The sequence below is a fragment of the Pelophylax lessonae genome, assembly GCF_965119305.1.
Source record: "Pelophylax lessonae genome assembly, chromosome: 11".
Taxonomy (NCBI): Eukaryota; Metazoa; Chordata; class Amphibia; order Anura; family Ranidae; genus Pelophylax; species Pelophylax lessonae.
Genome location: NC_138778.1, coordinates 11,063,905 through 11,084,763, shown reverse-complemented (window position 1 = coordinate 11,084,763; position 20,859 = coordinate 11,063,905). Strand labels below are relative to the sequence as shown.

General features: G+C 42.4%; 1 protein-coding gene across 1 annotated transcript in view; it reads left to right on the top strand.

Annotated features, from left to right (window-relative positions):
* Nucleotides 1-8,814: 8,814 nt before the first annotated feature.
* Nucleotides 8,815-20,859, top strand: part of GLP2R (glucagon like peptide 2 receptor) — a 122,147-nt gene continuing 110,102 nt past the window's right edge. Inside the window, exon 1 of the mRNA XM_082272435.1 lies at nucleotides 8,815-9,191. Coding sequence (XP_082128561.1) covers nucleotides 9,087-9,191 — 105 coding nt within the window. The 5' untranslated portion in view covers nucleotides 8,815-9,086. The remainder of the gene's footprint in view (nucleotides 9,192-20,859) is intronic.

Sequence of the window (20,859 nt, the reverse complement as noted above, 5' to 3'; positions counted from 1 at the left end):
CAAGCCCTAATCCTAACCCTAAGGGCTCTTTCACACGGGCGGTCCGATCAGATCCGCCTGTCAGTTTTTTAGGCGGATCTGATCGGATCCTCCATGCAGCTCTATGGGGCAGCGGGTGTCAGCGGAGGTCACCTCCGCTGACACCCGCTTCCATCCGCATCCGATCCTGTGCTGAAATCTGGACGGATGGAAACCCTATTTTTCCATCCGTTCAGTAATCGGATCGGAGGGGATCTGATGAGAGCGGACAAGCGGTCCGCTCTCCTCCGATCCCCCATAGAGGGCAGCGGGTGCTGAGACACCTCCCTCTCCGCTCTGCAAGCGGAGACGGAGCTGTCATCCGCCCGGCTCAGAGGGGATCGCGGATCGATCCCCGCTGAGCAACACGGATCCGCCTGCGGAGGCGGACCGTGTGAAAGAAGCCTAACCCTGAAAAAATATATATAATAATAAATGAATAATAATAATGAAAAAAGAAATAAAAATAAAAACTGATGAAAAAGCTAAAAAAATCTGAAAAACTTAGCAAAAAATTATGCAATAGATGATAGTTTTCTGTACTGGCTAATAAAAAAACGCCAAAGCTCAAAAACTCACATAAAAACGACGGAAAAACGTTCAAAGATGCTACGTTTAGGTGTGAATCGGGCCTCAATGATAAAAGGTGGAGCTTTTCTAAAAAAAAATGTAAAAAATATAAAAAGAAGATATTGTTGCTGTAAATTATTGAAGGCCGCGGGTCAGCACTTGCACTTCCTCTTTGTTTTCGGTCACGGCGTCGGTGTCAGGTTGATGGTCGCTCTGTGGTGTCGCAGGAAGGACTCCGGGGAGAGCAGAATGTTCAGGCTGTGGACAAATATTTACATTCTGGGATGATCTCGGGAACACAGGCGCTCCGGCTCATGTGCTCACCGATGTAAACAATTCGCCCGCAGGAATCCGACCGTCTCCTCCGGCGTTGGCTGCGTGTCCCGGATCAGGTGCAAAGTCCTGACACAGTAGGCGAGAGGAACGCAGGATGGAAATGTCAGGCCATGACCCCATGTTTCTGACACTCTCTGATTGTCCTAGAGAACGGCTCAAACGCGGCGTAACGCCGCCAGGAAGGGAAATGCCTGAAGGAAGACGTCACAGGGAAACTCCAAGCAGAAAAGAAACAAAATGACCGCTGCCTGCTTGTCTCCAGCCTGACACAGAGTTTCCCAGTTGTGGCTGGATTCACATCTGTGCAGTGTGCTTAAAGTGTGTTTTTGGTGCACTTTAAGTCCATTACAATTGAACGCCATATAATATGCACATGTAAAGTGCACAGCTGTAAAATTCTGCACAATTAATATTTTCCAAGGTCCCCGAGTGTCCACCTACCCCAAGGACCCACCCACCCTGAGTTCCCTCTATCTCCCAGCAGCCACTCATAAGGGCACCTAGCCAATCCCAAGTACTCACCTACCCAAAGTGTCAACCTACCCCTCAAATTCCATGTGCTCCCCTATCCCAAGTGCCCACCTACCCTGAGGTACCACTGACTACGATCAGTCACTCACCAGGTCACCTAGCCTGTGCCAAGTACTCACCTACCCCAGATGTCCACTTGTGGGAAAAGCTACCCCACAAATTCCCGGTGCTCCCCTATCCCCAGTGCCCACCTACCCAGAGTGCCAACCTACCCCTAGTCACCACTGATTACCAACAGTCACTCTTCAGGGCACCTAGTCTATCTGAAATACTCACCTACCCCAAGTGTACACTTACCCCTTTTGTGGGGTCACCTACCCCACAAATTCAATGTGTTCCCCTATTCCCAGTGCCCACCTACCCCTAGTTACCACTGACTCCCATCAGTCACTCACCAGGTCACCTAGCCTATCCTAAGTACTCACCTACCCCCGATGTCTACCTGTGGGGTCACTTACCCCATAAATTCCATGTGCTCCCCTATCCCCAGTGCCCATCTACCCTGAGTTACCCCTGACTCTGATCAGTCACTCACCAGGTCACCTAGCCTATCCCAAGTACTCACCTACCCCACAAATTCCATGTGCTCCCCTATCCCCAGTGCCCACCTACCCTGAGTTGCCACTGACTCTGATCAGTCACTCAGCAGGTCACCTAGCCTATCCCAAGTACCCACCTACCCCAAGTGTCCACTTACCCCTTTGTTGGTTCACTTACTCTACAAACACTAAGTTCTCCACTATCCCCAGTGCCCACCTACACCTAATTACCACTGACTCCCAGCAGTCACTCATCAGGTCACCTAGCCTATCTCAAGTACTCACCTACCCCAAGTGTCAACCTACCCCACAAATTCCATGTGCTCCCCTATCGCCAGTACCCACCTACCCCTAGTTACCACTGACTCCCATCAGTCAGTCACAAGGTCACCTAGCCTATCCCAAGTACTCACCTACTCCAGATGTCCACCTGTGGGGTCACCTACCCCACAAATACTATGTGCTCCCCTGTCACCAGTGCCCACCTACCCTAGTTACCACTGACTCCCAGCAGTCACTCATCAGGTCACCTAGCAAATCCCAAGTACCCACCTACCCCAAGTGTCAACCTACCTCACAAATTCCATGTGCTCCAGTATCGCCAGTGGCCACCTACCCCTAGTTTTCACTGACTCCCATCAGTCACTCACTAGGTCACCCAGCCTATCCCAAGTACTCAACTACCCCAGATGTCCACCTGTGGGGTCAGTGCCCACCAACCCTGAGTTACCATCGACTCCCAGGTGGTCACCTACCTAGTGAATTCTATGTGCTCACTCATCTCGAGTGCCCACATACTCTGACTACACATCTCCATAATGTAGGATAACCTAGCTGCAGTACTCAACTACCCTGAGTACCCACCTCTTCCCCGTGGGTTCACCTACTCTGCATGCCCACTGACTTCTTGTAGTCATCTACACAGTGTGATCACCTACCTTGCCTGCCTACATACCTCTGTAGTTACCCACTCTAAGTGCCCACCTATCCCCCATGGTCACCTACCCCAAGGGCCCACCAATACTGGGCAGTCATTTATCTAATACACTGACCTACTGCTTGCTTTTTCCTACTCTGATTGTCCACCTACCCTCAGTGCCCACCAAACCATTAAAGTCACTTATCCTGAGTACCCTTATGGGGTCACCTACCCTGAGTTACCACTGACTCCCATCAGTCACTCACCAGGTCACCTAGCCTATCTTAAATACTCACCTACCCTAGATGTCCACCTGTGGGGTCACCTCTCCCACAAATTCCATGTGCTCCCCTATTCTATTTGTGCACCAACCCTGAACATAACACTGGGGTCAGTGCAGGAAGCCACAGCGCCTCCTGGGGGATCATTTCTATTCGCGGTCTGTTAATAGTCAGCCACATGCGAGAGAAATACCAAAAGTCTCGAACTCGGTAGACAGAAGCAGAGTCAGGAATGATAGACTGGAGATCTCGCCGCAGGAGGTGTCAAGACACGTAAGAGGCCGGCGGTTGACTCAGCGCAGCACGCTCCACCGATAACTGAGACATCAGTTTTGGCCGGAAGGACCTTTAAAACATAAAAGTTGTCTGACCTTCTCTGAAGGAGGCATCTCATCCCTCCATACACCGGCAGAGGTGATCTGATTTATATAAAAAGCATCTCCTCCGCCTTTCCCAGACGCCGAGGCGTATTTCGGTGTCAGCGCGTACTGAAATGTCGCCGGGCATAAATCAGAAGAATCTATTATCGCTCGACGCCCTGCTGATGGATTGAGCGCCCCGCGAATGTCACTGAGCAGCTCTCATTTTTAAGGCGGAATAAAATAGAAACAGCAAAGCTGTCACGGCGCGCGGCTTGCTGTGGAGGCGATAGCGAGCGCTATGCAGGTCATGTGACCCCCCCACCCTTATAGGATCTACAGGCCATAACGTCATGTGACCCATGCCACCCATCTGATATAGTATGGGGTCATCACAGATTTCCAAATGCTAATGATTTTTTTATATTTAAATGGTGTTTTTTTACGACTGTTAGGGTCCATTCACACCATCGGAGAATGCAGTTGGTTCTGTGAATTTCAACGCGTTTCTGCGCATGCGCGTGTACGGCAGCCTGTTCATGTGCAGCTCCCCTATGTGCGAGAAATGTTCACAATAAGTCCCTGACCCTTTTGAGAAATTGTACCAGATTGAAAAGCATGGTACATGTTCGCAGATGCAAGGGGGGTGCTATTAAGTTTAAGGGCAACGCGTTTCTGTGCGCACGTTACTGAACGTAACTTTAGCTTTTCCACGATGCACAGAAACAGGATTCCTTTGACATGTGGCAGTGCCGTTATTCCTAATGGCACCCCCCCCCCCCCCATGCCTTTGGGAACACATACGTTTTCACACACGCCAAAATGCATGCATTTCAGTGCAACGCATTTTCTCAAAAGGGTCAGGGACATCTTGAACATTTCTCACTTTCGCTGTAGTACATCAGATAGCTGCACCACTTTACCTAAAGGTTTAAGGCATCCCACAATATTATTTAAAGAAATGTGTGTATTTTTAGGCCCCGTTCACATCTCACGATTTGGGATCGCAGGCAGAACTGCTGTGATTCCTAAATTGGGAGCAGAACGCATGATGCTATTTTGGGTGCCATGATTCTGTAATGGTACCCTAAACACGATGCGACTCTGCTGTAATTTATGCAATTCGTGGCAAAATTTAAGTTTTTAAAATGCGCTAGGCTTGTAGCCCTAACAGGAGCACAAGCTTATTTTCGTGTGACAAACACACGTAATGCAGCCTGTGAAGTGAATGGGCTGCTCTATGTGCAACACAAGAAAACACGTGCAAATTGCTCAACCAAAATCGCAAACCGAAATGTTTGTTCCTGCTACGCGAAAGTGTGAATGCAGCCTTAATGTTGCCCTTTCGGCAACACCTCTTACAGAGGCTGCTGAGCCTCAAGGGGCTGCAGACCCGGAAAAGGCCCTTATATCACATGACCCGCCACAGAAGCTGCAGACCCAGAATGGGCCGTAATGTCAAGTGACCCCTCTCAAAGGGGCTGCAGACCCAGAATAGACCCTTATGTCACATAACCCGCCACAGAAGCTGCAGACCCAGAGTGGGCCGTAATGTCATGTGACCCCCTAGTGGGGCTGCAGACCCAGAATAGACCCTTATGTCACATGACCCACCACAGAAGCTGCAGACCCAGTAAGGACCGTAATGTCATGTGACCCTCTAAAGGGGCTGTAGATGCAGAATAGGCCCTTGTGTCACATGACCCGCCAAAGAAGCTGCAGACCCAGTAAGGGCCGTAATATCATGTGGCCCTCTAAAGGGGCTGTAGACCCAGAATAGGCCCTTCTGTCACATGACCCGCCAAAAAAGCTGCAGACCCAGAGTGGGCCATAATGTCATGAGACCCCCCTAAAGGGGCTGTAGACCCAGAATAGGCCCCATCTGTCACATGAAAGCCGACAATCCACTCTAAAAAACGGTACTGGAGTGATGCCTGGTATGTGATTTTGCAGGAAGTGTTTATTAAAAAGAAGTGAAAAATTATGCAAAACATATTTACAGAAAAAGATATTATAAAACATAAAATAGTAACAGTAAAAATACATGGAATTAAAAGTCAAAAATGCTGAAATAAATTTCACCTTGTCTTTGTTTTGTGCAGAGTCCATTGGGTTGGCAGAGTAAGCCCAATATGATGTATCAGAGTCACTGGCTCTCATAAATAACTTTTAGCATTCCTTCATAGTTTAGATCAGTGGTCTCCAAACTGCAGCCTTTTGCCTGCAGCACTGGGGAAAAGTTCCGGACACCAACAGTGGGGCACTATTCCTCCCATTAAAGGAGAAGTACAGCCAAAGCTCGTTTGGCTGTACTTCTCCTATGGATCACAGGAGTGCAGTTCGTTCTGCACTCCTGTGACCCGTTTTCAGCAGAGAGTGGGCTGAAGTCTGCTCTCTGCTGACCTCACAGGGGCACTATAGAAAATAAAAGAATATAATATAATAGAGTAAAACAGAACAGAATACAAAATAAAAGCATAGAAAAAATAGAATAGTAAAGAAAAGAACAGAATCAAATAGAATAGAAAATAAAGGAATAGAATAGAATCAAATTAAAAATACAATAAAATACAATATAACCATTTTCTAAAATTCACATTTCAAATAGAATAAATTCCAATTTGAATACAATAGAAAAGAATAGAAAAAAATAATAGAATAGAATAGAAAAGAACATGAAAAAAAGAGAAAAGAATAGAATATAACCATTTCCCAAAAAATCAAAAGAAAAATTTGAATAGAAAAGGAAAGAATAGAATTGACTAGAATAGAAAAGATTAGGTTAGAATAGAAAAAAAAAAACAGTAGAATAGAATAGAAAGAATATAACCATTTTCTGAAATTCAAAATTGAATTTGAATAGGATAGAAAAGAATAGAATAGAAAAGAATAGAAAAAAAACAAGAGAATAAAATAGAATAGAAAATAAAAGAATATAATATAATAGAATAGAAAAAAATAGAATAGAAAAGAACAGAATCAAATAGAATAGAATAGAATTAAAATTAGACTCAAAGAGAATATAACCATCTTCTAAAATTGTAATTTTAAATAGAATAAATTCCAATTTGAATACAATAGAAAACAATATAATAGAAAAAAGAATAGAATAGAAAAGAATAGAACAGAAAAAAATAGAATAGAAAGAATATAACCATTTCCCAAAATTTAAAATGAAAAATATGAATAGAAAACAAAAGAATAGAGTAGAATTGACTTGAATAAAAAAGATTAGAATAGAATAAAAAAAAAAAAAAACAGTAGAATAGAAAGAATATAACCATTTTCTGAAATTCAAATTTGAATAGAATAGAATAGAAAATAAAAGAACAGAATAGAAAAAATAGAATAGAAAAGACCAGAATCAAATAGAACAGAAAATAAAGGAATATAATAGAATCAAATTAAAATTAGAATCAAAGAGAATATAACCATCTTCTAAAATTCAAATTTTAAATAGAAAAAAAATTCTAATTTGAATACAATAGATAACAATAGAATAGAAAAAAAGAATAGAATAGAAAAGAATAGAATAGAACAGAAAAAAATAGAATAGAAACAATATAACCATTTCCCAAAATTTAAAAAGAAAAATATGAATAGAAAACAAAAGAATAGAATTGACTTGAATAGAAAAGATTAGACTAGAATTGAAAAAACAAACAAAACAAAAACAAAAACAGTAGAATAGAAAGAATATAACTATTTTCTGAAATTCTAATTTTAATTTGAATAGAAAAGAATAGAATAGAAAATAAAAGAACAGAATAGGAAAAAATAGAATAGAAAAGAACAGAATCAAATAGAACAGAAAATAAAGGAATATAATAGAATCAAATTAAAATGAGAATCAAAGAGAATATAACCATCTTCTAAAATTCTAATTTTAAATAGAAAAAAATTCCAATTTGAATACAATAGATAACAATAGAATAGAAAAAAAGAATAGAATAGAAAAGAATAGAATAGAACAGAAAAAATAGAATAGAAACAATATAACCATTTCCCAAAATTTAAAAAGAAAAATATGAATAGAAAACAAAAGAATAAAATTGACTTGAATAGAAAAGATTAGAATAGAATTGAAAAAAAAACAAAAAAAAACAGTCAAATAGAAAGAATATAACTATTTTCTGAAATTCAAATTTGAATTTGAATAGAATAGAAAAGAATAGAATAGAAAATAAAAGAACAGAATAGAAAAAATAGAATAGAAAGGAACAGAATCAAATAGAACAGAAAATAAAGGAATATAATAGAATCAAATTAAAATGAGAATCAAAGCGAATATAACCATCTTCTAAAATTCAAATTTTAAATAGAAAAAAATTCCAATTTGAATACAATAGATAACAATAGAATAGAAAAAAAGAATAGAATAGAATAGAACAGAAAAAATAGAATAGAAACAATATAACCATTTCCCAAAATTTAAAAAGAAAAATATGAATAGAAAACAAAAGAATAGAATTGACTTGAATAGAATAGAAAAAAAATAATAGAAAATAATAGACAGAATATAACCATTTTCTAAAATTCAAATTCGAAGATGAATAGAAAATAAAAGAATAGAATATAAAAAACAAGAGAAAGAATGGAATAGAAAGGAATATAAACATCTTCCAAAATTCTAAATTCGAACAGAATAAATTTGATTTTAAATGGAATTCGATTTGAATTTGAATGAAATTCGAATCAATTCTAATTTTTCCAATTAGAAATAATTCAAAGTTTTTAAATTTGGTGGAATTGTTCATTTTGACCAAATCCGAATCGATTTTTATTGGAATAAATAAAAAGAATTCCGAAAAACGAATCAAGCAAATTTAACGAAATGAATTTATGTAACTAACAAATCGAAACAAATGTTTCTTCGTTCTGCACATTTCTAGACGCCGCTAACACATGAATGTTACTTTTATCTAAAATTTCCTATATTGTAACAAAGTCTTCGAAAATAAAAATAAAAAGAATTGTGTGGAAATTTCCAGACTGAAGATGCAGCAGAGTAAAGAAGAAAACTCTGGATTTATTATCTTTGTATTCGGACACACCCTCGGATTTCACATTTCGCCAAGTGAGAAAAGATTTACAGTTTGTGTAATGTGGATCGGAGTGGGGAAGAGTCTGCATGGCCTTCCAGATGCGTAATTCCATGAGCTGGAAATCCAAATCTTCGCTCCCATTGGAGGGGCCAAAAAAAAAAAAAAAAAAGAAGTGAGTGCCTGCCCTGATCTCTGATGTCTGCAGAAAAGTTTCACTGACTGTACAGACAGTGAGAGGATCTGCGGCCGTGCGTCACCCTCCAGCAATTCCACCGACAGATGTTCTAAAGAACAAAGTTTTGCATCCAGCGTGTGGCGGTCCAGGAATGCAGACGCGCTCCCTCTGTCGCTGTACGGCGCCCGTGCCAACGGAACGCTCCTAATGCTTGTAAAAGTGACACCGGTGCATGCGTTGTCGGTCAGAGTTTGCCGAGTCATCCCACGGAGTTGCGTCAGCCGGAGTGTATGACGAGTATTGATGAGCAGCTATGGGGGATATTTCCAAAGCAGCGAAACGCTCCGGACCAGCGGCGGGGAAGAGCTGGTGCTGCCGGGCGGCACTCCTTCTGGTCATGTTGCTGCCCACCAAACAGGTAAGAAAGAAACTCATGTTTAATGTCCTTGTCGCACCTTCCTCGTCGTTGTTTTTATTGCATGCCGAAAATGAACGCAAGTTCTGCGAGATGCACATTGCTGAACATGAGCTCTGACATAAAGCAGCGCTGCCTGGAACCTGCCGGGAGACGATAACCATTAATACGCATCACGAAGAATCCCGCCATTCCGCATCGCCACATTTTCACTTTTTTTGGTGCGTCGCTGCTACAAAATTTTCCCATAAAGTAATCAAATTTTTTAAATTTTAAATTACATTTCGGGGGTTCATATTTGTGTGTTTGCGTCATCTGGAGCAGATGTGGATGTTATTGATTAGCAATATTGATTGAAAAATGTATTAAAACCAAAATTGCGTCATTACTAGACATTACACATAATGCCATTACTGGTTGGATATCTCTTATCCTGGGAATTTATTTTTATTCTATCTATCTATCTATCTATCTATCTATCTATCTATCTATCTATCTATCTATCTATCTATCTATCTATCTATCTATCTATCTATCTATCTATCTATCTATCTATCTATCTCTTATTATTATTTTCTTCTTTATCTATCTATCTACCTATCTAGTTATTATTATTTTTATTATTATTAATATTTTCCTGGGAAACAATTTCTTTCTATCTATCTATTTACTATTATTTTCTTTATCTATCTATCTTAGTTATTAATATTTTTATTAATATTATTATTATCCTAGGAATTTATATCTATCTATCTAATTATCTAGCTATTATTATTTTCATTAATACTATTATTATCCTTGGAATTGATATTTATCTATCTATCTATCTATCTATCTATCTATCTATCTATCTATCTATCTATCTATCTATCTATCTATCTATCTATCTATTATTATTTTTAATAATATTATTATTATCCTTGGAATTGATATCTAATTATATAGTTATTATTATTTTTATTAATACAATTATTTTCCTTGGAATTTATATCTATCTATCTAATTATCTAGTTATTATTATTTTTAATAATATTATTATTATCCTTGGAATTTATATCTATCTATCTATCTATCTATCTATCTATCTATCTATCTATCTATCTATCTATCTATCTATCTATCTATTTATATTATTATTACTATAATTATTTATCTATATTATCTCTCTCTCAATATTTTAGGAATAAATAGTTAATTGATGTACATAATCTATAAAGTATTATTGTTTTTATATGCAGTACAGTAATAAATTATGTTGTTAATTTGAGGAATTATCAATTAAGTGTAGTATTATGTTAATCACTTCCCCCAAACCGATGTACCTGTCCCTGTCCCTGTACCTTTCCCTGTACCTGTCCCTGTCCCTGTACCTTTCCCTGTACCTGTCCCTGTACCTGTCCCCGTACCTTTCCCTGTACCTGTCCCTGTCCCTGTACCTTTCCCTGTACCTGTCCTTGTCCCTGTCCCTGTACCTGTACCTGTCCCTGTACCTGTACCTGTCCCTGTCCCTGTACCTTTCCCTGTACCTGTCCCTGTCTCTGTCTCTGTCCCTGTACCTGTCCCTGTCCCTGTACCTTTCCCTGTACCTGTACCTGTCTCTGTACCTGTCCCTGTACCTGTCTCTGTCCCTGTACCTTTCCCTGTACCTGTACCTGTCTCTGTACCTTTCCCTGTACCTGTCCCTGTCTCTGTCCCTGTCCCTGTACCTTTCCCTGTACCTGTACCTGTCTCTGTACCTGTCCCTGTACCTGTCTCTGTCCCTGTACCTTTCCCTGTACCTGTACCTGTCTCTGTACCTTTCCCTGTACCTGTCCCTGTCTCTGTCCCTGTACCTGTCCCTGTCCCTGTACCTTTCCCTGTACCTGTACCTGTCTCTGTACCTTTCCCTGTACCTGTCCCTGTCTCTGTCCCTGTCCCTGTCCCTGTACCTTTCCCTGTACCTGTACCTGTCTCTGTACCTGTCCCTGTACCTGTCTCTGTCCCTGTACGTTGGCTTGGAGAAGTGGTTGTAGCGGGATGATCTGAAGCATGTCCACTGGCTGGTTGGGGTTCCAAGCAAAGCCAGATTTGGCTTCGACTGGGTCTCCAATTATGTGACCCGGAAGCGCCGTCACTTCCGGTTTACTCGGCTACCAATGGCGCCGATTTAAAAAAAAAAAATTGTCAGTGTTTAAAAATGATGATTTCAGTGTTTTTAATGCTTTGAAGTGTAGTGGAGGGGTTTGGGATCTTTTAGACCCCCGATCCCTCCCATAAAGAGTACCTGTCCCTGCCTATTACTGTCACAAGGGATGTTTACATTGTTTCTCACTGCAATAAAAATGATTGATTTTATATATTTTTTTAAAACTGTGCTAAAAATAAAAAATATGAAAAAAAATTAAAAATGTTTAAAGAGCCCCGTCCGCTTGAGCTCACGCACAAAAGAAAACTCATACGTAAGTTGCGTTTGAAAACGGTGTTTAAATCACACATGTGAGGTATCGCCGTGATCGTTAGCAATAATTCTAGAAAAATACCTCCTCTGTAACTCTAAACAGGTAACTGTTAACAATTTTTAAATCGTTGCCTATAGGGAGTTTGTCACCATTCCACAAGTGTGCGCAATTTTAAACCGTAACATGTTAGGTATCTATTTACTCGGCGTGACATCATCTTTCACAATATACAAAAAAATTGGGCTAACTTTACTGTTTTTTTTTTTTTAATTCAGTGAAGTGTATATATTTTTTTCCAAACAAATTGCATTTGAAAGACTGCTGCGCAAATACCGCGTGACAATAAAATATTGCAACGTCCGCCATTTTATTCTCCAGAGTCTTTTGCTAAAATATATATAATGTTTGGGGGTTCTAAATAATTTTCTAGCAAAAAATACTGATTTTAACTTGTAAACAAAGTGTGTCAGAAATAGGCCCGGTCCTTAAGTGGTTAATACATCTAATAAATAAGTTTTTTTGAATTCACAGAATATTTGATCAGACTTTAACAACAGCTTTATTTTTTTTTATTTATATATATATATATATATATATATATATACAGTATATAGTGTGTGTATATAAAATTATATTCGCGCTCCTGGGGCAGTCCAGCGTGTGGTGTTATGATTTGCATTTCGCCCGCGCAGTAAGAGGAACGTGATTTGTTTTTGTAGAATGAAAAATGACCGTCTGACATCCTCCATATGGACGTTTTTCATACATAGAGGAGAGTTTGTTCTTGTTGGTAGGTGAGGGGTAGGTGAGGGCTCTGTGCGAGTTTGTGCTGAATGTAAGGTGACCAGATTTTTAAAATGAATTCCGGGGACATATATATATTTTTATTGGAAAATGGCACAGGACTACATAACACACAGAGCACTGGGCACAGGACTGCATAATACATAGAGCGCTGGGCACAGGACTACATAATACACAGAGTGCTGGGCACAGGATTACATATTACACATAGCGCTGGGCACAGGACTGCATAATACACAGGGCTCTGGGCATAGGACTACATAATACATAGAGCGCTGGGCACAGGACTACATAATACACAGAGTGCTGGGCACAGGATTACATATTACACATAGCGCTGGGCACAGGACTGCATAATACACAGGGCTCTGGGCATAGGACTACATAATACACAGAGCGCTGGGCACAGGACTACATAACACACAGAGCACTGGGCACAGGACTGCATAATACATAGAGCGCTGGGCACAGGACTACATAATACACAGAGTGCTGGGCACAGGATTACATATTACACATAGCGCTGGGCACAGGACTGCATAATACACAGGGCTCTGGGCATAGGACTACATAATACATAGAGCGCTGGGCACAGGACTACATAATACACAGAGTGCTGGGCACAGGATTACATATTACACATAGCGCTGGGCACAGGACTGCATAATACACAGGGCTCTGGGCATAGGACTACATAATACACAGAGCGCTGGGCACAGGACAGCATAATACACAGAGCGCTGGGCACAGGACTACATAACACACAGAGCACTGGGCACAGGACTGCATAATACACAGAGCGCTGGGCACAGGACTACATAACACACAGAGTGCTGGGCACAGGATTACATATTACACATAGCGCTGGGCACAGGACTGCATAATACACAGGGCTCTGGGCATAGGACTACATAATACACAGAGCGCTGGGCACAGGACTGCATAATACACAGGGCTCTGGGCATAGGACTACATAATACACAGAGCACTGGGCACAGGACTACATAATACACAGAGCGCTGGGCACAGGATTACATAATACACAGAGCTCCGGGCACAGGACTACACAATACACAGAGCACTGGGCACATGACTACATAATACACAGAGCTCTGGACACAGGAATACATAATGCACAGAGCGCTGGGCACAGGACTACATAACACACAGAGCACTGGGCACAGGACTGCCTAATACACAGAGTGCTGGACACAGGACTACATAATACACAGAGCTCTGGACACAGGAATACATAATGCACAGAGCGCTGGGCACAGGATTACATAATACAGGAGGGTGTTGGGCATACAGTGCAGGGTTCAGAGGTTTGCTATGCACAGAGGACACTTCTGCCCCCACATCCATAGCTCACCTCTGCACCCTTCTCTCACAGATTATCTCTGCAGCCACCTGCAACCAAGGGGGGCACACGGGAAGGGGGGGGGGGGGTTCAGAAGCAGGCAGTATAGGGAGGGAGATCGGTGTCAGAGAAGCAATTACAAGAACAATGCCCTGTGTCTGTGTCTCTCCCTGCAGCAGCTGAAAGCTGACAGGATGGGGGAGAAACTGGCTTTCAGCTGCTGCAGAGAGCTGCACATGGCTTCCTTCTGTAATTGCCCCTCTACCCGACCGCACCGATTTACCGTGCTGTTGGGGCCCCCCTGTGTGCCTGGGCCCCCCTACAGGAGGACTGGTGGTTCCCTGCCTCTATCAGCGGCCCAGTGCCCAGGCACACTCTCTGCACACACCTCCTCCTTGCTCCTTATACAGCTCATACAAGTTCTGTCCTGCTTATGCCCATGATATGCTTAACTCTGTCTTGGCTGAGTAAGCCCTGCCCCCACGGAGCAGGTTTTCCAAACACAATGCTGAATCTGGCAATTCTGAAAGTTGTGTGGTAAAGCTGGCCACACTGACGACTTTTACCACCCCCCCCCCCCCCCGGCTGCCCATGTGAATGAGCCCTATTAGTTAATGGGCTCAAAGTGACAATCATTTTCAACAGTATTGAAGAGGAAAACCAAAGAAGGAAGGAAACATTTTCTTGAACGAATAAAATGCTCATTGGGGGACCCATGAATGCCAACATGTACTGTGACATACTGAAGCAGAGCATGATCCCCTCCCTTCAGAGACTGGGCCGCAGGGCAGTATTCCAACATAACGATCCCAAACACCTCCAAGATGACCACTGCCTTGCTAAAGAAGCTGAGGGTAAAGGTGATGGGCTGGCCAAGCATGTCTCCAGACCTAAACCCTATTGAGCATCTGTGGGGCATCCTCAAACAGAAGGTGGAGGAGCGCAAGGTCTCTAACATCCACCAGCTCTGTGATGTCATCATGGAGGAGTGGAAGAGGACTCCAGTGACAACCTGTGAAGCTCTGGTGAACTCCATGCCCAAGAGGGTTAAGGCAGTGCTGGAAAATAATGGTGGCCCCACAAAATGTTGACACTTTGGTCCCAATTTGGACATTGCCCCTTAGGGGTGTACTCACTTTTGTTGCCAGCGGTTTAGACATTAATCGCTGTGTGTTGAGTTATTTTGAGGGGACAGCAAATTTACACTGTTATACAAGCTGTACACTCACTACTTTATATTGTAGCAAAGTGTCATTTCTTCAGTGTTGTCACATGAAAAGCTAGAAATATTTACAAAAATGTGAGGGGTGTACTCACTTTTGTGAGATACTGTATATATTACATTGACACCTATCTACAGTGCTTTGCAAAAGTATTTGGCCCCCTTGAACTTTTCGACCTTTTGCCACATTTCTTTTTTAACAAATAAAAAACTAAAAAATTGGGCGTGCAAAATTATTGAGCCCCCTTAAGTTAATACTTTGTAGCGCCACCTTTTGCTGCGATTACAGCTGTAAGTCGCTTGGGGTATGTCTCTATCAGTTTTGCAAATCGAGAGACTGAAATTTTTGCCCATTCCTCCTTGCAAAACAGCTCGAGCTCAGTGAGGTTGGATGGAGAGCGTTTGTGAACAGCAGTTTTCAGTTCTTTCCACAGATTCTCGATTGGATTCAGGTCTGGACTTTGACTTGGCCATTCTAACACCTGGATATGTTTATTTGTGAACCATTCCATTGTAGATTTTGCTTTATGTTTTGGATCATTGTCTTGTTGGAAGACAAATCTCTGTCCCAGTCTCAAGTCTTTTGCAGACTCCATTAGGTTTTCTTCCAGAATGGTCCTGTATTTGGCTCCATCCATCTTCCCATCAATTTTAACCATCTTCCCTGTCCCTGCTGAAGAAAAGCAGGCCCAAACCATGATGCTGCCACCACCATGTTTCACAGTGGGGATGGTGTGTTCAGGGTGATGAGCTGTGTTGCTTTTACGCCAAACATAACGTTTTGCATTGTTGCCAAAAAGTTCAATTTTGGTTTCATCTGACCAGAGCCCCTTCTTCCACATGTTTGGTGTCTCCCAGGTGGCTTGTGGCAAACTTTAAACGACACTTTTTATGGATATCTTTAAGAAATGTCTTTCTTCTTGCCACTCTTCCATAAAGGGCAGATTTGTGCAGTATACGACTGATTGTTGTCCTATGGACAGAGTCTCCCACCTCAGCTGTAGATCTCTGCAGTTCATCCAGAGTGATCATGGGCCTCTTGGCTGCATCTCTGATCAGTCTTCTCCTTGTATGAGCTGAAAGTTTAGAGGGACGGCCAGGTCTTCGTAGATTTGCAGTGGTCTGATACTCCTTCCATTTCAATATTATCGCTTGCACAGTGCTCCTTGGGATGTTTAAAGCTTGGGAAATCTTTTTGTATCCAAATCCGGCTTTAAACTTCTCCAAAACAGTATCTCGGACCTGCCTGGTGTGTTCCTTCTTCTTCATGATGCTCTCTGCGCTTTAAACGGACCTCTGAGACTATCACAGTGCAGGTGCATTTATACGGAGACTTGATTACACACAGGTGGATTCTATTTATCATCATTAGTCATTTAGGTCAACATTGGATCATTCAGAGATCCTCACTGAACTTCTGGAGAGAGTTTGCTGCACTGAAAGTAAAGGGGCTGAATAATTTTGCACTCCCAATTTTTCAGTTTTTATTTGTTAACATAGTTTGAAATATCCAATAAATTTTGTTCCACTTCATGATTGTGTCCCACTTGTTGATTCTTCACAAAAAATTACAGTTTTATATCTTTATGTTTGAAGCCTGAAATGTGGCAAAAGGTTGCAAAGTTCAAGGGGGCCGAATACGTTTGCAAGGCACTGTATATACGGTATATAACACATTTCTTTTGGTAGCACCAGGGAGGGCGCACTTTTTTTGCACCTTCCGCATCCCATATAGCGGCATTACCCTCGCTGGGTTCACAATACTTCCCCGGACCATTCCCTGTGTCGTGCAGATTCCCCCGTTACCTTATAAAGATATTTAGTTTGGGGGTGATCGCGGATAACATGTTTCACTATCCGCAGCGCATTCTTAAGTGTGATATATGGCAGTACTGCCGCGTTCCTGCGCTCCGAGCCGCCCGGCAGCTGTTGTGTTTGGAATGGAGATCTGCACAAAGCTCGCCACTAAAATATGAAAAATACATTTGCGATGGAAGGCGATAAATCTTCCCGTACGTCTCCGTCCGCCAATTCCAGATTTCTCCGATCTTAAGGGGCCCCGCCAAGACATTTTTACTTCTACACAGTCAGCTCTTACCATCAGCCCGGCCCTGTTCCTGAAATGCACAGCCGTCTGTGGAGAGAACGCCGGGGATTATCCGACCGTCAGTCTCCAATCTGTGGAATCATTTCCTGATATCCCATAAGAGCGGAGTTCTACTTTATGTATGGATTTAAAGGGAAGCTCTGGTGTATTTTCAGTGGGATCCCCCTTGTATTTATAACCTTTTATTATCATTTTTCATACCTGCAGCACCCTGTGATCATAGCTATAAAACAAGTGTGCCCTATAGAGGTTGTCCATAAGACAGTGCAGTCAGCATCCTTGCTGAACAGCTGTTGGCAGAACATCAATAATTCACCCAAAGATGGCATTTGATCGCAAATTACGGACTGTGGGGTGATTTCTAGGAATGGGATTGCAGCTGATGATTCTCATTTTTTGGAAACAAATCTGATCTCTAAAGCTTAGTTCATACTGGCGGCGGAGGGGTGGTAAAAACAGGTGGCTGATCTGTGTCTTCTGCCCCTCTACCACCCACCAACAAACTAGCCAGAGGGTGAGTTCACATTGCTGTGGCCATGCTTCTTTACTTCGTGGTGTGGCGATTTTAGCTTGGCGTGTTGAATTTGATAGGCCCAATCGCAAACTTGCTCATGGATGTCAATGGGACCAATGTTGAAACTGCATGCCAAGCAGGGCCGTCTTTAATATTGATTGGCCCCTGGGCAAACATTTTCTTGGGTCCTCTTGAATCCACTTATCAACTATTTGCGGGCAGTGCGGGCTTAAGGGGCAGCTGCTTTGGGCCCCACAACAATGACTGGACCCGGGGCAGCTGCCCCTTTTGCCCTGCGGTGAAGACAGCCCTGATGCCAAGCATGGGTATGCCTTTCCTCCCCAGCATGACTGTCCCTGGCCCCGCCCCTTTCATTCATTGTATTTCAGTTCTTTCAATCATGAAGGCTTGGCGTCACATGTGGGCGTTACTAAGGGTGGTCTACATGCACATACAGTCTGCCTAAGGACGCCCACTCCTCCAGATTGACATCCACTTATCAAGGCATATTGATATTTTCATAACGCCTCCCAAGCACCAGCCAACCGCTTGCAGGAGTACTGAGGCAGAGTGCTGTGATGTTTTCAGGAAGCACCCTGCCGGCCCCTCCCACCAGCCAGAAACTGCCTGCATTGCATAGAGAAGCACAGAGGGGCAGTGATGATGTACCTGGGTCTAAAATAAGGTATGTAATGAAAACGGAAATGTCATGTTTATGGGGGAGGGGGGAATCAGGGAAGGCAAAATATAAGCAGAATAAACCTCAGCTTTACACTTTTCCTACAAAACATGGAATTAACACATTACAAAATAGACAGCTCTGTGCAGCTCACTTAATTTAGTGAAGCCGATCCTGATTCCCCTATATAGATCTTTACTTATCATTAGAGGGGTCACCAGCAGGAGGAGAAGGTCCTGATTCCTCTATGTAGATCTTTACATCACTAGGGGGCAGTGTTAATTTCGTCGACTAAAACGTTTTCGTCGACTAAATTAACACAATTTTAGTCGACTAAAATACGACTAAAACTAAAACAATTCAGATGACTAAAATACGACTAAAACTAAAATGGCATTTTAGTGTTAAGACTAAAATACAACTAAAACTAAAATGGCATTTTAGTCATAAGACTATAACTAAAACTAAATAAAAAATTGACATCATCAAAATGAACACTCCTCTGCTGGCCATTTCTATATCGGCAATACAATTCCATCCAGAGCATGTAATAATAGCACATTAAAGTTTAAACATGTATTGCACCACCGCATACGCTTAAGTAAGGAGCATCTACTAAGCTGCTGAAAACTAAACAATTAAGAAAAAGGCTTTTCTTATATTTTTCCCTAATATTTAACGTTGGTAATATATTCAGATAATATGTGCAATGACATTACAGCCAATGGAGTTTACAGAAGTGTTAATTTAATCAACGAAAACGTTTTCGTCACCACTTTTTTCAACTGATGAAAACGAGACGCAAAGTATAGCACATTTTCATCAAATGACGACAACTATGACGAAAATCAAATCCATTTTCGTTAATGAACGAAACCTAAACGAGAATGTGAGGCAGGGACGTTTACCCAACTTCCGGCTTTCACGGAGCTCCGCCTGTGTGGCGTCTGGCATGGCGTGCCCCGTGACGTCCGACTTGAGGAGTGGACTACTACAAGAGAGTCGACTCCAGACCAGTCACCTGACCTCACCAGAGCCCTGCAGCTGCAGCACTACAGCCAGACGCGCCAGGCCTGACTCATCACACAGCACTGGCACCCGGCCACCACCACATCCAGAGCAGAGCACCCACTGTGAGTTAACAGCCAGGCCAGCTATTACTGCCTCCCTGAGTCCCCTCAGACCACTCACCAGTCACCACTGGCATCCGATTCCGCCATCCATCCAGGACTGTGTGCGTGCATATAGGCCGCTGAGGCCCGCCCGGCCCATCCTGTTCAACAACTTCAGTTCAGGGTCAGACCAGAGACCACCCTTAAACCTGAGACCCCCATCCAGCACCCTGAGCAGCACTCACTGCACTGACTGCAGGCAGCAGCATTACAGGCCTCCTCTCTGACCTGACCATGACCATTTACATGACTAAAATGAGTTTTAGTCTACTAAAATGTAGTATGTTTTAGTCGACTAAATACGACTAAAACTAAAACACTTGCAGAAGACTAAAATGGGACTAAAACTAAAATGCCATTTTAGTCCTAAGACTAAGACTAAAACTAAATTGAAATTTTCTGCCAAAATTAACACTGCTAGGGGGATCTCCAGCAGGAGGAAGGAGGTCCTGATTCTTCTATATAGATCTTTATATCACTAGATGGGTCACCAGCAGGAGGAAGGAGGTCCTGATTCCTCTATATAGATCTTTATATCACTAGAGGGGTCACCAGCAGGAGGATGGAGGTCCTGATTTCTCCATATAGGATCTTTATATTCTTAGAGGGGTCACCAGCAGGAGGAAGGAGGTCCTGATTCCTCTATATAGATCTTTACTTATCACTAGAGGGATCACCAGCAGGAGGAAGGAGGTCCTGATCTGTCTATATAGACCTCATCTCAAATACCGTACCCAGTTCTAGAGACCCCACTTACAAAAAGATACTGATAAGATAGAACAAGTCCAGTTAAGGGAGAAATAGCTGCAGAATAAAAGCAGGAAAAATCAGTAGACACTACAGGTACTTCCTGGAGAAAAGGACGATCGTGACTGGATGGTTTAAGTACATGAATGGTGTGAATAAAGTTCAAGAGGGGAAGGATTATCAATGGGAAACTAAGATAAAGAACATGGGGACATGACCTCAACCTAGCAGGAGGAAAGTTCATAACCTTAACGCAAAGTATTATTTTATAGAATGAATAGTTGATGCTTGGAAAAGACTTCCAGCAGAGGCAGTGACTTGGGTAAGATCGAAGGAGCCCCTAGTCCAAAAAATTGCAACTTTGAAGTATGGTCCTTCTATCTTACCCAAGTCTCACTGAAATGACCATAAGGCTGTGTCAGAAAGAAAGACCCCAAGAGGGTCCACCACCACCATCCACCGGTCCACGACCAGCTGGAAGGGATTTCTTCCTCTTGGTCCACACAATCAGCCACCCACGACCATTGACTGATCCAGTCAGTCTAGCGTGGTCTCCAGCACAAACCAGCAGAGGTAGGGAGACAGTCAATAGTAAGTGAACATAAATGTACTTGGGCCAACCCCAAAT